This window comes from Dipodomys merriami, unplaced genomic scaffold (assembly GCF_024711535.1).
Source record: "Dipodomys merriami isolate MVZ:Mamm:240054 unplaced genomic scaffold, mDipMer1.0.p SCAF_16, whole genome shotgun sequence".
NCBI classification, from domain to species: domain Eukaryota; kingdom Metazoa; phylum Chordata; class Mammalia; order Rodentia; family Heteromyidae; genus Dipodomys; species Dipodomys merriami.
Genome location: NW_027202937.1, coordinates 15,144,029 through 15,159,831, shown reverse-complemented (window position 1 = coordinate 15,159,831; position 15,803 = coordinate 15,144,029). Strand labels below are relative to the sequence as shown.

General features: G+C 41.0%; 1 protein-coding gene across 3 annotated transcripts; it reads left to right on the top strand.

Moving 5' to 3' along the window:
* Nucleotides 1–15,696, top strand: LOC138828375 (E3 ubiquitin-protein ligase TRIM38-like). 3 transcript variants are annotated; one of them, XM_070024419.1, is made up of 7 exons: nucleotides 1–19; nucleotides 2,427–2,957; nucleotides 6,380–6,475; nucleotides 9,188–9,418; nucleotides 10,340–10,362; nucleotides 10,458–10,570; nucleotides 13,064–15,696. In XM_070024419.1, exons 2-7 carry the CDS (start codon nucleotides 2,541–2,543, stop codon nucleotides 13,579–13,581), a joined length of 1,398 nt encoding a protein of 465 aa, XP_069880520.1. In that variant the 5' UTR covers nucleotides 1–19; nucleotides 2,427–2,540; the 3' UTR covers nucleotides 13,582–15,696. The 3 variants fall into 3 exon arrangements, with proteins under 3 accessions (XP_069880520.1, XP_069880518.1, XP_069880519.1); XM_070024417.1 differs by lacking the exon at nucleotides 1–19 and adding an exon at nucleotides 24–99; XM_070024418.1 differs by lacking the exon at nucleotides 1–19 and adding an exon at nucleotides 28–99 and having other exon boundaries at nucleotides 2,059–2,957.
* Nucleotides 15,697–15,803: the final 107 nt, after the last annotated feature.

Below are 15,803 nucleotides of genomic sequence, written 5' to 3'. Positions count from 1 at the left end.
TCGGCACTACTGTCCCGCGGTAGGTTGGTCCGACTTCAGGAAGGGGCAGCCTGAGGGGGGAAACTGGGGACAACTTGCTGCCCCTCGCCCGCCGTACAGGTGAAAGGTCACGCGTGGGGAGGGGGCGGGGGAAGCTTGCCGCCCCTCGCCTGCCGTGCAGGTGAAAGGTCGTGCGTAGTGGGGGGGGCGGGGGAGGCCGCTCCGCGTGGGCCGTGGGTGCGTGGAAGGGCGGAGAGCCAGTCCCCGCCTCGACCGCGGAACTTTCTGGTTCGCGACCCCGCCGAACCCTCCCCTCACTTCCTCGGATTTCCCCGGGCTCTGCGGAGTCCTCCCGCCTGCTACCCGCAGGCTCGGGCTGGAAGGAGCTTGAGGCCGGGGACCGTCCCGCGCGAGGCGCCTCCCAAGAGGGGTGAGGGGGCCTTGTGCCCGGGAGGGGGCGCTCGAGCGTCCCGCTTAGGGGAAGTGCTAAACCGCCCGGGAGCTGAGGCTTTACAAGAATCGAAGGCCCTGGTCGGTTATGAGAATGTGATTAGAATTCCGTGTGTGTGTGTGTGTTGGACATGAGATCTCGTCTCACAGGGCGTTTTTGGCAGAGCTGGCTTTGAACCATGATCCTCAGCTCTCAAGCCTCCAGAATAGCTAACATTCCGTTTGGCTGGCACCCAGCGAATTCCCGTTTTCAGTTCTCCCCACTGCCATTTCAAAAGGAAAATCACTGGCCACATTTCCCCCAGACCCAATGTCTGGGGTGGGATGAGTGGAGGAGGGGGAGAGGGAGATAACTCCTCCACAGCCTCTGGTTGCCAGGTGCCCAGTGGTGGACCGTGATGAGGCCCAGCACCTGCATCCCACCTAGGCCCAACCCCCCCTTCCTTCCTTCCCACCTTTCTTATAGCTGAGGCTCTCCAAGGTGCTGGGCTTATTCTGGGAGGTAGTCCTGTCCTTAGAAGACACATACAACTGCCTAATTCTGCTAAAACAGAATCCCAGAATAAGTGTCCCCTCCTCCGTGGTCCTCTTTCTAAATCTCTTCCCTCCTGCAGTTCAGGCAGGGTTGGGACACAAGAAGACCAAACCAGTTCTGGTTGTCTTGGTTATTTTCACTATTCTCCTGGTTAGGTCACCACTGAGACTTGTGATCTATGTAGGTTGGGAATCATGGTCAAGTTTGAGTCAAATTGGTAGTCTCACTGGAATCCTACATCTACCCCTCAGTTACTTGAGTGTTTTCACCCATGATAAAGCTATACGTTTGGTACTAATTATTTTTGAACTTTGTAGAATTAGGAATGTGTTTCACCCTTCATGACTGAGGCTTTAAGGCTTTGAAGCTTTTGGTGGTGGTAGTGGTGATAGTGATGGTACAAGGGTTTGAATTCAAAGCTTTGGGCTTCTTACTAAGTAAGTGTGCTTATGGATTAGCCACACCTCCAGCCCTGAATTATGCTGGCTATTTCAGAGGATTTTGCTTCCTCCTAGGTGTTTAGCAGAATGCAATTCACCTCTTAGACTTCCTGCTAGTTAGCATGTTCCACCATGGGTCCAGTTCTTCATTAAGAAGGGATCTTGGGGTGGGAAGGTGGCTCAGTGGTAGAGTTCTTGCCTTGCATGCATGAGGCCCTGGGTTCCATTCCTCAGCTCCACATAAGCAGATGAAAGCCAGAAGTGGTGCTGTGGCTCAAGTGGTAGAGCTCTAGCCTTGAGCTGAAGAGCTGAGGGACGGTCGGTGCCAGAGTTCAGGCCCCACTACTGACAAAGGATCTTGAAGCCAGTGCTAGAGGCTCACACTTGTAATCCCAGCTACTCAGGAGGCTGAGATCTGAGGATCCTGGGTCAAAGCTAGCCTAGGCAGAAAAGTCTCTGAGTCTTTTCAATTAACCAGCAAAAAGCTGGAAGAGGACGTATGGCTCAAGTGATAGAACTCAGGGATAGCACCCAGGCCCTGAGTTCAAGGCCTCAGGACCAGCACCAGAAAAGAAAGAGAATCTTGAGAATGTTTTTTTTTTTTTCTAACAAGCCTGGCATCAAAACAGTCTGTTTTTTTTTTTTTCTACCAAGGCTGGCATCAAAACAATCAATCCCAATACTATCAGGCTTTCCTGTAGCTAGGAATGGGCTTGAGCAACAGTTACCAGGCCTTCACTGAGTTCTTGATCTTGCTTCAGCTTCAATGAGGAACACTGCCTTCTAATCTCAGCACTTGGCTCACGAGAACATTCTACAAGGATGGAAAGTTCTATGTCAGGGCTCTCATGTAGTCATTAGCCACATGTGGCTTTTAGGTAAATAAAATCAAGAGTGACAACATGGATTTTAAAACTGTATTAAGTTTTCAGTGAGCTAAATATAAGTAGCCTCACATGAAAATGGTTCCTCTGTTAAACCATCAAGATATTTATACATCATCTAAATTCCAATCTTTCCAGAGAGAAATCTTCAAGGCTTTTGGAGGCCATAACTCATAGGGTCCAACACTGTGGAAATTCTTCCTGCTTCATCTATATCTCTAGAGGTAATATTGGAGCTTCTTAAGAAGTGCCATGGCCTCAGCTTCTAGCACCAAGAAGATGAGAGACATAGCCACGTGCCCCATCTGTATGAACCTGATGACTCATCCAGTGAGCATCAAATGTGGACATAACTTCTGCCAATTGTGCATAATAGAATTCTTTAACAGAGTACGCCTGTTGAATCCAGCAATGACAAAATTGGACTGCCCTCTCTGTCGGGGCCTGTTTGATAAAAACAGCTTCCGGCCCAACAAGGAGCTGGAAAACATGATTGAAGTCATCAAGGAGATGGAAGAGATAGACCAGCAGATGCTGTGCAAGGAACATGGAGAGAAGCTTCACCTGTTCTGTGAAGATGAAGGCCAGCTCATTTGCTGGCGCTGTGAACGGTCACAGCACCAAGGGCATGCCACATCTCTTTTGGAAGAAGTATACGAGGGCTACAAGGTGAGTGAATTTCTGGGACTTTTCTAGGTACCTTCTCTCATGCTTCTTACAGACCAGAGAGCAGTGGATTTGTTCCCACTGTGCCCTTACACCATGATGTTCAGTCTTACAGGCTCAGAAATAACAGATCTAGTTCATCATGCACCAGACATGTCTGAAACCATGAGCCAAAATAAATCCTTTGTTTAAATTGTTTGTCTCAGATATTTGTGACTGGAAGTGGTGCTGTAGCTCAAGTGGTAGAGTGCTTGCCTTGAGCTGAAGAGCTGAGGGACAGCACCCAGGCCCAGAGTTCAAGCCCCACGACCGACAAAAAAAAAAAAAAAAAAGATATTCAGATATTTGTGACAAAAGGCTGATTAATACAGAAACATTCTCACTGAGAGGGGAAAAGGGCTTCAAACAAGTTCCAGGAGTCCAAGTGTGCTAGTCAGCTTTTTGTTCCTGTGGCTAAATGCCTTAGAAAAATCATGAGGACAGGTTTATTTAATTAATTAATTGATTTGCTTATCTATATTTTTGTGCTGATACTATGACTTAAACTCAGCAGTGTCCCTTGGTGACACTTTGGCAGTGTTCCTTGGGTTTTTTTCCCCCTCAAGGTTGGTGTTTTACCACTTGATCCACAGCTTCACTTCAGTCTTTTTTGGTGTATGTGTATGGTTAATTGGAGATAAGAGTCAGACTTTCCCACCTGGGCTGGCTTTGAAGTGCAATATTCAGATCTCAGCCTCCTAAGTACCCAGCATTATCGGCATGCTATTGGTACCTGGCACACACAGGTTTATTTTAGCTCTTAGTTTCAGCGGTTTCAGTCTTAAGAGTGGTTTGTTCAACTATTTTGGGCCTGAGGTGTGACAGAATTTCATGGCCACAGGAGCATGTGGTCATGAAGGGGGCTGCTCACCTTAGAAGCTTAGAAGCAATGAGAGGAGGGTCCCCAAGGGCATGCTCCAAAGACCCACTCCTTTCAGCTAGGTTTTTGTCACTTATAAGTTTTTGTCACTTTCAAATAGTCGCTCTAAATTATGAATCTATCATGAACTAAACCATTTTTAGGTCAGAGCTATTATGATCCAATCTGTTCTTTAGTACTCTACCTGTGAACATTGCGTGGGGACTAAGACTTCCACACAGGCTTCAGGAAACATTTCACATCCAAACCATAACACAAAGATTTTGAAATTATGGGTTGTAGAGGGTAAAAGGGAAGAGGACGCTTTGGGCAAGTCATAGGTTTCTTTTTGTTACTAGTTCATGGTCTTGGAGCTCATCTCACAGAAACACTAATATTCGAGAAACAGTGTTGAGGAAGAAAGGCTTTATTTAGTAGCCAAATAATGGAGCTTTTCAACTTCAGTGGAGTTGAAGGGTCACAGATACAGAATAGGAATTATTGGGGAGACAGGTTGGCTAATAGAAGGAATGAATATTCATGTCTTTTCAGGAAAGAGGCAGAGATTTTCCAGGAACTTAGATGTCACTTGTTTTCACTCCTTTTTCATTTGTTTCCAGTAATGGTGGCTAGTAGTGGCTAGTAGTGGTCTTTATCCATGAAGAGGGGAAGAGGTCTGTAACCCTGTGATGTAGTTCAGGACAAGATATTTCTCAGATGATCTACAAAGGTTAATAAGGCAACAAAAGACATCCACATAATATGAAGACAGAGATGTTAAATATTTTCATCTTGTTTGGGGTTACCTCTTATACATTTTCAGGCCTAAATGAAGTCTGTTTTCAATAAAAGCAGCCTTTGGGCCCCTGAGAAGTAGTCTGTGCAACTGTTATACCCCACATTGCAAAGGCTTTGCTACCACTACCAGGAAAGTAATAAAGTACTGCCCAACTATGTGACCTCCAACATTGAAGAGGTCATGATCAAGTCAACTTACTTTAAGTCAATTAAGAGCAAGGAAAGCTTTGGCTTTCTGGAGAGCTTCTAAAGGCAGGAACTCTTTACAATGGCAAGTTGGAAAGAGCAGAGCCAACCCTGCTGTGTCATTCTCACTGCCCTGCTTGATGTGAGGGAAATGTGCTCAGTATGAGTTTCTTGTTCTGTCCTCTATAAAGCAGACATTGTTTCTTTTGAAGTCTTTCATAAGGATCTTTCAGTCCTGATCACCCCTCAGCACATGAGGCTCTTCTTTGACTCCATAACTAATGAGGGTGTTCCCATTTATAGTACTTTTCCGCAAAATAATAAGGAACAGCACAGGGTAATTGTTTAAGCCTCAATACCAGACTTCATAGCTTCAGTTTAAGTTCTGGCACTTTTTAGTATTGATATTGGGTCAAGTTAATTAAAATATTCATGTCTTGCTCCATCCCACTGTAAATGGGGGAAATAGCAGTCTTCTGCCTTCCTAACACACATACCTGAAGTTGTAAATGCTTTAAGGATATTACAGTGTACAAAGCACTAAGTCATTTTACACAGAGCCTTTTACTGAGAATGCTTGGAAATTAATGAGTATACTTGTGTTTGTAGAAGACAGGAGCCAGTTCTTTTACCTTTGACCACAATGAGAAATTTGCAGTAGCTTCAAGTTACTCAATGAGCATATAAATATAAATATCCTAGAAGCTTGATGAGTATATTGAGTCCTTTCTAATTGGTTTCTTAATACCATTCTTCAGAACTTGTAACAACTCTTCTTTATGATTTTTTTTTTGGGGGGGGTCCGGTCGTGGGCCTGAACTCTGGGCCTGGGTGCTGTCCCTCAGCTCTTCAGCTCAAGGCTAGCGCTCTACCACTTGAGCCACAGCGCCACTTCCAGCTTTTTTTTTTCTGGCTTATGTGGTGCTGAGGAATCGAACTCAGGGCCTCATGCATGCAAGTCAAGTGCTCTACCACTGAGCCACCTTCCCAGCCCCATGAATTCTTATAAATTAAGGAAAGTAGCCGAATAATGGAGCTTTTCAACTTCATTGGAAGTTTCATACTCACCTTTCATTTCTGACTTAAAAAGTCCCTTGTATACCCCCACCCCCCATACACCTGATATTATGTTTGGGTCAACATATTATTTCATAAAATATCCCCTTTTGGTGGTATCGTATTCTATGGATGCTTTTCTATGGTAAGACTCAGATAGGACTCAGATAGGACTCAGGCCCTGGATCAGCAGATGAAACTGGATCATAGCTTTCCTACCTACCTTTTATAGCTCTTTGGAGATACCACTCAATCTCTCTAAGTCCTATTTTCTACATCACAGAAATGATTTCACATACCACCTGTTCAGAGATGTATAGATGATCTGTGTGTAACCATATATAGCCGTCAACATGCTTCTTGGGAAATTGTTAAGAACTCAGTATTTTCTGTGATTTTAATACATCTTGGAATGCAGGGATTCCTATTAGGTAGATAATAAAAAGTCTAATTGCTTAAACTTAACTTACCCAATATTTTCATTCAGGAAAAGCTCCAGAAAGCTATGGTTAACTTGAATCAACTCCAGGAGGAATGTATGAAACACAAAATGTTCTTGACATTGCAGATGGATGACTGGAAGGTAATGAGCATGCAATGTATTGTGAAGTTTAGGCATAGAGGATGATTGGGATAAAGCACATTGATGGTTGATTGCCACAACACCACACCAGACAGAGAGATGAAACCCATAGTAAAAGCATTGATTTTATGCAGTGGTTGAGTGTGACCGAGATTTTCCCACCAATTCCTTCAATCTCCCAATAGTAAGGGCTGTGATTCTTCATACCTCATTCAAGAAAAGCTAAACTGGTATATAGAATTCCCTGGTACTAGCCTTACTGGGTTTCACATGTCAACCTGATAAGCTTACATCATTCTTCATTTGTTAACGTTATCATGGTACAGAGTTGGGCTCTCAACCTTACAGGGTCAGAAACCAGCCTATGAGAACATAGAAGGAAATCTATTTGATTTATAAGGAGCATAGTAGCTACTGCACATACAGTATGATTTTAGACAGTTCCCATGACTGAATGTAGAGCCTGTCCACAGTGTCCAAGGAACACCTTCACAGGAAATGTATGCTATTAACTTGCAGTCAGATTCCTTATTTTGCCTTTCAAGGGATCCTGTCCAACCTTACCTTTTTTATTTTTTGGTCAGTCGTGGGGCTTGAACTCTGGGCCTGGGGACTGTCCCTGTGCTCTTTCAGCTCAAGGCAAGTGCTCTACCGCTTGAGCCACAGTGCCACTTCCGGTTTTCTAGTGGTTTATTGGAGATAAAGAGTCTCACGGACTTTCCTGCCCGGGTTGGCTTTGAACCTCAATCCTCAGATCTCAGCCTTCTGAGTAGCTAGGATTACAGGCGTGAACCACCAGCGCCCACTAACCTTACCTCTTTTATATGTAGATTTTAAATTTGAGTTGGAAGGGGAAGCTCTTTCTTCCCTCAATTCTGGATTTGAGGCCCTGAGAAGACTTTGGTTATATTTAACATATGGAAAGCCTATCATATACTATGTCTAGATCTGTACTTGTCTCCTGTCTAAAACATTCACTTTCCTAAAGTCCATAGTTGCACTATCACAAAATCATGGTCAGTAAAATACTGCATGATTTGGAAAGCACTCTGGGAAATTGTAATTTAATATCTTGAGTATGAGCCAAATATCATGAAATCCATTTCTTTATATTTTAGTTGGAAAAACTGGTCATCCCTGTTTGACATAATCTCACAATTTGGGGCAGAAACTGCCATGATAATACACCAGAGGTCCTTGGATTAGGGCAAGAACATAAAATGTTTATGGATCATAAACATCAAACTAATCAAGGACTAATCATATGGTAATCAATACTGAGACTGTTAACCATTTCCCTGGGGACAAGGGTGTAGTTATAATTGCCCTCCAGGAGTGACTATTAAGGAGAGATGATTAGTTACCACTCCCTCTCTGCTTGGTTGGCCATCACTCCCAGCAAAGATTACTGCCCAGAGTAAAGGAAAAACATAATCAAGGAGTGGTGGGATGTCTGAAGAACAGCTCTTCCAGAATCACCCACTGCTCTGTAAATTACCCCAAATAAAACTCATTCACATGGAAAGATGGCTTATTCAGGTTATTCTTTGCTTTGTGGACATGGTTCCCACTCACAGGAATGTGCTTCCTTTCATTGTCCATGGGAAACTCACACAGCAGTAGGGATGATGAGCAGGACCATAAGCTGTGGGTGAATGTTTCTCACTTAACTGTAACCAAGTATACCACATCAGTACTCTGTAAAAACTTTCCTCCTACCAGTCTATTTGTCTTAAAATCCACTCAGTGTTTTTTGCCAGCTTCTGCTTAAAAAAAAAAAAAATTCCCTCAGACTGAGATATCATCTTATATCCCAAATGAGTAAGAAAATTGTTCATATATGAAAAATGTCCATATTTGAGCCTGGCCCAAATATCATGATTAGATTATCTAACACTCCTGTCCCACTTTCTAATATCTTGGTTAAAAAGAAAAAAAAAATCACATGAACATAGAGAATCAGAAAGATTCTTGCTGGGTGCCAGCAAGAAACTTGGGAATTCTTCCACATGAAGTTAATACCTTAGAACATCCTTTTTTGTTTCTGTGTGTGACAAATTGTACATAACACAAATTTTGCAATAGTTTTTGTGTCAGTAATGGAGCTTGAACTTAGGACCTAAATCCACTATACAACTTGAGCCATAGCTCTTCTTCCAGATTTTTTTGGGGGAGGGGGATGCTGCTTAATTGGAGATAAGTCTCAACGAACTTTCCTGCCTGGGCTGGCTTTGAACCTCAGTCTTCAGATTTCAGCCTCCTGAATTGGATGACAGGTATCAGCTACCAGTGCTTGGATAATTTGCCACCTTGGTTATTTTAATTTATACTTCAGGGGGCATTAAGTATTTGTGTATTGCTCCGCATTGCCATGGCCATCTCCATTATGTTATACATCTTCCAAACTGAAACCCTGTTTCCACTAAACATGAACTTTCCCGTATTTCTTTTTTCCCCTAATACCTGTAACAACTGTATTGTTTTCTGTGACGGTGAATTCAACTAGTACTAGTACTTTATACAAGTAAGAACTTGAAATATCTATTCTCTGTTTTCTCTCTTCTTTCACTTAGCAGCATATCATCAAGGTTCATCCTTGTAGCATGGGTCATTCTTAAGATTGAATATCCATTTTATGCGCCATATTTTGTTTATGTATCTGAATAGATACTTGATTCTTCTCTACTTTTCATCCATACGTTGTGACTCTAGGAAGAGATAAATAGAAAGAGACAAAAAATAAAGTCTGACTTCAAGAATCTCCAAAGTTTTCTGCGTGAGGAAGAGAAATCTTATATCTGGAAGCTGGAGAAAGAAGAAGAGCAGATGCTGAAGAGAATGAGGGACAGCAAGGCCAGTCTGGAGCAGAAGAGCAGTGAACTCCAGAGCCATATCCTAGAGCTGGAGGCAAAATGTCAAGGCTCAGTCCAGAATATGCTTCAGGTGAGGCTGTGGCCTTAAAGCAGGCAAAGAAGGTATGTGTCACTGGCCTGGTGAGAGAACGGTAAGGAAGCATGGGAGGATTGTGAAGGCATGCCTCCACCCAACTGGCACATTAGACTGGGGAAGTAAGGTAATGTTCTTTTGGATGCTACATTAGTTTCATCAAAGTAGCCTCCACTAGACTATACAATAATTTCTGTTCATTATGCAGATGTACAGTAGCCAGATGGAACCCTGGGCTAACTCCAGCCCATGTTTTCCGTTTGACCCATGCACTCAGATTTCTCACTGAAGACTCATTCCTGAAGTCCTCTTCCAGGTGACAAATGGTGACAGTATGGCAAACAACATGAGGGTTGAACTGTTCCCTTATTTACTTGTAGAAGTCATGCTTCATGCAACTGCATGATGAGTGTGTCGTCTTAAGATAAACAGCTGAGACTCATAATCCAGGCTCCACACAAGGCACTGGTTGGTGACTCTCCAGAGTTGAGAATAGAGCATGTCTGTTCTACCACCCTGTGATAGTTGCTGCTTGACCTCAGGATCCCAGTCTCACAGGCTGTGGCTTGATTGACCTGAAAAGGACCTGTGTGATAAGTGACCTCTAATATGGGCTCACTAGAAGCCAATTTTGCCACAGGGAGGATGACAAAGTTCTGGTCTTCTCCTTAGAAAGCACATAAGCTGATGTCCTTGTGGACATTACAGTTCCCCATGGGCTTCCACAAGATGGTTGCAGACTCTTACAGAGTCAGCTTCCGAGGTTGGGATGGGAATCATTCCATGTGAGTGTGCATCAGGATTTATGGCTGGGTAGCTCTCTCTTCTTTCTTGGGAGGAATGGTTATGGAAAACTGCCCATGAATTTTTGATGTTAGCACACTTACCTTTTGTTTGGTTTTTGTTTGTCCATAACAGGGTGTGAAAGATGCTTTGGTCAGGTAAGCCCTGCATGATTGTGGGAAGGGAGCCTGGAGGGCATAGGGATCTGAAGGGAATGTAACACTGAGGCAATCTGTGGCCTCTGCCGTTCTAGGAGTTCGGCTGTGAAGCTGGAAGAACCTGAGAACTTTTCCCTGGAGATCCATACTATGTGCAATGTCTCTGAGCTTTATTTTGATGTGAAGAAAACAGTAAAGCGTTATCAAGGTATGTGAACCAATAATCTCTAAATGCTATGGATTGGAGGGTCTTTAGGAATCAGGGTCACCATCTGTCCTGGACAGGCTCTCAACCAGAGTTGGTTCACTATTTTCAGTGTGCTTTTACATTTTCCCTTTTTGCTGTGTTCCCATACTTAGTATGCTGTATACACTGGTTATCTCTGCTGTCCCTTCTAGAACTGGTCTTCTTGGATTACCATGCCACTATAGGCAATACTAGTCAGTGAATTTCCCCATCTGAGAAATGAGTGCATTAATGGTTGCCTGTAGCACAGTGACTGTCATCTGATCAGGGCCACCTCATGCTCTTACAACTGAATAGACTTACTGTGAATTAAGTTCTTAGAGCTATGAAAGCAAGCTATGTAAGTATTATGAGATATATTTTCAATATATATTAGGATCTTAACTGAGAATATTCAGGTAAATGTTAGAATTATAAGAAGTGATTTTATTGAAGTTAAGGCCTAAGCTTCCTGCTTCTTTGTGTTCATCAGTGCTTGGGCCTTTTGTGCAATTTATAATTATAAAATTCAAAATACTCTGATTATAGCGTTTTCCATCTTGGTATTTAACCAAGGCTGGCTTTTCAAGTAGTGGAACTGTAGATATGCACGATTATTTCTGGTTTGAAAAGAGCACGTCTTATAATGATATATTTGGCTTCACTATTGGAACTAACTTCAAATTATTTTGTGACTGTGAATTTTATGTTGCTACAAATAAATTATCACAAATTTAATGGTTTAATACAAATTTGTCTAGTGGTGTTCTAGAAACCAGTTTTTTTCTAAGGTTACAGGTTGATGGCAGAATTATTCCCTGAGGGTAATAGAATTTCCTGCTCTTTCTTTTTGTTGACAGTTGATTAGAGCCTGTCTTGCCCTCAACTTTTGTGTACATGGGTTCTTGATGACTAGTTATTTCTTCAAAGTGAGCTCTGGAAAGACAAATCTCCTAGCTAGATGGTGTATTAACCAATGTCAGAAGTTATATCCCATCATCTTTGCCACAGTCTGTTAGTCAGAAGCAGTACTCAGGCTCTTCCCACACTTAAAGAGAAGGAAGGGAACATAGAAGGTCACCTTAGAGTTAGCCTCCCACAGTGGCTAAATCTGAAGTGCAATGGTATGAGATCATTTGAAGTCTTTTTTTGTCTCCCTTATTTGAGTGTATGTTTTGTTGTGGAAATATTAATGCATTTTACTTGGGTCTCTGCCTTATATCCTAATACGGTGGACACATCCTTTAGAGTACCATGCCTGATATGCAAATGTTGATGTGAAAGATGCACCTCATAATTTCACTAGATACTACAGATGTTGAAATTGTATCCCATAACAACAAAAACCCCCTACCATATAGCTTCCTAAATTTTTGTTTATAATTGATCACATATGCCCATCTAAAGGTTTCAAATAATGCTAATCATGGACTTAAGTATCTGTAGTTTTTTTTTTCTTTATATGTCCATTCACTCAGAGATTTCTAATTTATCCAAAATTCCCAGTGGTATGAACATATTTATTCAATTCTTTCTTTATTGAGTACTGAGAGCTCACTGTAGCCAATATCTTCTCCTGATTTGTGAATGGTATTTTACAATTTTGTTCTGCTTTTTGGTCAGTAAAATTTCATATTTAGGGTAGGCATATCCCTACCCCACAATATTTTGTTGCTACTGAGGTTTGAACTCAGGGCTTCTCAGTTGCTTGGTTGACATTTTACCACTTGAGCCATGCTTCTAGCCTTGCTTTTTGCTGATTATTTTGGAAATGGAATCTAGTGGACTTTTCTTCCTTGAGTGACTTTGAGCTATGATCCTCCAGTCCTAAGATTACAGGAATGAGCTACTGACACCCATCTTAAGACATACTTTCCTTTATGGTGACTTCTGATTCAGAAGACCTCACTAATCTCAGTATTATCAGTTAGTGAGTTATAACAATTATTGAATTTATATTAAAAACTTTGATATATAAAATATATAAATTGTGTATTTCTGTGTAATATACATTATATTTTATATGTATTAGGACATACAGAATATGTATAATAGACTGGCTTTTTAAAAATAAAACTACTAAAATATATACATATAAAATATACTTTGTATTATTAATCTGAAATGTGAGTTTGCATATAAAAATATATTATCTACAGTATTATCTAATTAGGAACTTACATGCTAGCTTTTACTGCTATTGTCTATAATATAATGTTCACTTTATACTCAGCTAACATAGCTAGTAAGAAGCAAGGTTTGAATTTGAGTATAGGCTGTTTTATTTAAAATAAATTGTGGTTGGGTGGGGTGGTACATTCCTGAGGCTGAAATGAGATAGGAGGTTCATAAGTTCAAGACAAATCTAAGCTATGTAGCAAGACAATTTAAAAAAATAACAAAAGTTTTAAAATTAAATTGTCAGTTTCAAAAAACATTTTTTGATTATGTTGGTTTTTGGTGGTTGTTTTGCAGTCAGTGTGACTCTGGATCCAAGCACTGCACATCCTGACCTATTTCTGTCTGATGATCGGCGACAAGTGACTCGTGGGTGCTCCAAGGAGAATCTTGAGGCTTCATCCAGGAGATTTACTGCCTTCCCCTGTGTCCTGGGCAGTGAGGGCTTTAGTTCAGGAAGACACTACTTTGAAGTGGATGTAGGAGAAGGAACTGGTTGGGATTTGGGAGTTTGTTTGGAAAATGTACAGAGGGGCACTGACATGAGGCAGGAACCTGAGTTTGGATTCTGGACCATTAGATTGTGTAAACAGATTGTGGCACTTACCTCTCCCCCAACTCCTCTTCGTCTGAGTGATCAGCCTCTAGTTGTGGGTATTTTTGTAGACTGTGAGGCCGGAGTTGTGTCCTTTTACAACATGACTACTGGTTCTCATATGTTTACCTTCCCTAGAGCTTCCTTTTCTGATACTCTCCTACCCTATTTCCAGGTTTATCAACATTCTCCTTTGTTCCTGCCTCCTCCTGATGAGTAAGGAAAGGAATAGTCTCCTTGGTTTAACCAGCAGAGAAAATCCCATAAAGGCAGAAAATTGGTCCCTTTTCTTCATTGCTGCAACTCCAGTTCCTAGAACAGTGTTGGGCTTTTACTTGGTATTTAATGTTTTTTGGATTAATGAATATGAAGACTGATAATCCTACAGATGGTTAGTTTCAATGAGATAATAGTGATTGTTAAATCACTAGAGAGCTACATAGTGTACATCATTCTTCAGAGGGTTTCAGGGCTTTGGTTTTCAATTTGTAGTTGCTTTCTGTTTGTTCTTTGACAATGTCAAAATCATTTTTGGCTCCAATACCTTTTATCAAACCCTTGTTCTTGGTTCAGCACAGTCTTTTTCCATCTGCCTTTCTTTATTGGAGCTTTTTTTTTTTTTCCCTGAAGATGAGTTCACTCAGGTCACCAGCTAGCTGGGCAGAGTGAAAGTGAGGGGGAATTAATTAATACCAGGAGAGAACCCTCAACCAAAGGGAGACTATCATGAGTAGATAAAGGCTCCAGCTTTCTGACCTTCAGAAGGACAAGCCTGAAAATTTAGAGCACAGCTCCTTAAGAGTCCTGTCCAGTGGGATGCCTGGAGCCCAAGGTGCTCATGATGATGGTGACTGTTGAGAATGCATACAGCACTGGTTGGCCACCATCCTTGCTTTAGTCTCCCTATTTTGGCACCTCTGGTACTGAAGTCACATCTTAATAACCAGTTCAACCATATTCATGTCCTAGTTAGCTTTTCAGACACAGTATTACTTCCTCCTATTCCCTTTCAGTGTATAAATACAGAAATAGATATAGCTTCCTGATCGTTAAGATACTTACTGTGGTGTCCCATAAAATATATTCCTTTACTAAAGGACAAATATTCTTGATGTGATAAATCACCTACCTCATTTATGTAGATTTTGACATTCTCAGTGAATTTTCACAAAGTACTTTTTTTAATGTGTGATTTTATGTCACTAGCATTGCTCAAGTACTTGCATATGTGCTCGTTTGTTTTTTGTTTTTTTTTTCCAATTGTAACTAATGTCCAGATTGACTTCATTATATATAATAGGTCTTAACTACTCTTATTTTGTCTCAGGTTTGTTTTGAAAGAAAATTCCTGAGTTATGGAATATTTTTAATTTGCAACTCCTTGAAGATATATGATGTTGAATACCTTTTTTTTGTGCTTTTCATCTTTATATTTACTTTGGTTATATAACTGTTCAAATAGACCATTGTAAAATAGCTTGCTAATTTTCTTTTCATGTTCTTCATATATTTTGTATAACAGTCTCCTGTCAGATGATGGTGGCAAACTTTCTCAGTTTGTATCTATGTTCAGCATTTCTTTGAAAATTGGCAGTTGTGAGAAAATATACCCTATTTTGCTTTATAAAGCTACACAAAAGTAATCTCAAATTTTGAACTTTTGAATTGAGTTAATGTTTGCTGTTTTTAGCAAGGTTTATATAGCAATTGTTTGGTGACTCAAACTTTCAGATTTTTTTACAAAATACTTTTTAGTTTTTTTTTCTCATTTTTGCAATGAAGTTCTCACATCTTAAATACTATTTTCTCTTGACCATCTCTTTTTTATTTTATTTTATTTTATTTTTTGTCGTGGGGCTTGAACTCTGGGTGTGGGCGCTGTCCCTGTGCTCTTCAGCTCAAGGCAAGTGCTCTACCTCTTGAGCCACAGCGCCACTTCGGGATTTCTAGTGGTTTGTTGGAGATCAGACTTTTCTGCCCAGATCGGACTTTTCTGCCCAGGCTGGGCTTTGAACTGTGATCCTCAGATCTCAGCCTCCTGAGTGGCTAGGATTATAGGCATGAGCCACTGGTGCCCGGCGACCATCTCTTTTTGTGCAAGAATTCAATCCATATTATAGCTGGTGAAAGTTACGAATTCATGTCCTATTACATTTTTTTGTTGAATATTTGACTTTATTTCAGGCAAGGAAATAGCACTGTTTAGCACTTTGGGAAGGAAAATGCTTATCAAAGTCATCATAAATTGGAATAAAATGGCTTTTAATATTGTTCACTTTAACATCTTAAAAGTGTTTTTTCCACAATAAACAATTTTGATGTTTTATCAATAGCATATTGCAGTTGTCTATCTTTAAATTCGTGATATTCTTTCAGTTGTCTTCGTTTCCCTATTGTGTTGGTCATCACTTAGCAAATCCATTCAATTTTGTATTGGTGGCA

Coding starts and splice junctions, on each gene's coding strand:
- LOC138828375 (XM_070024419.1), top strand. CDS start 2,541: ATGGCCTCAGCTTCTAGCACCAAGAAGATGAGAGACATAGCCACGTGC. Junction 2,958..6,379: donor AAGTATACGAGGGCTACAAG/GTGAGTGAATTT, acceptor ATTTTCATTCAG/GAAAAGCTCCAGAAAGCTAT. Junction 6,476..9,187: donor TGCAGATGGATGACTGGAAG/GTAATGAGCATG, acceptor TTGTGACTCTAG/GAAGAGATAAATAGAAAGAG.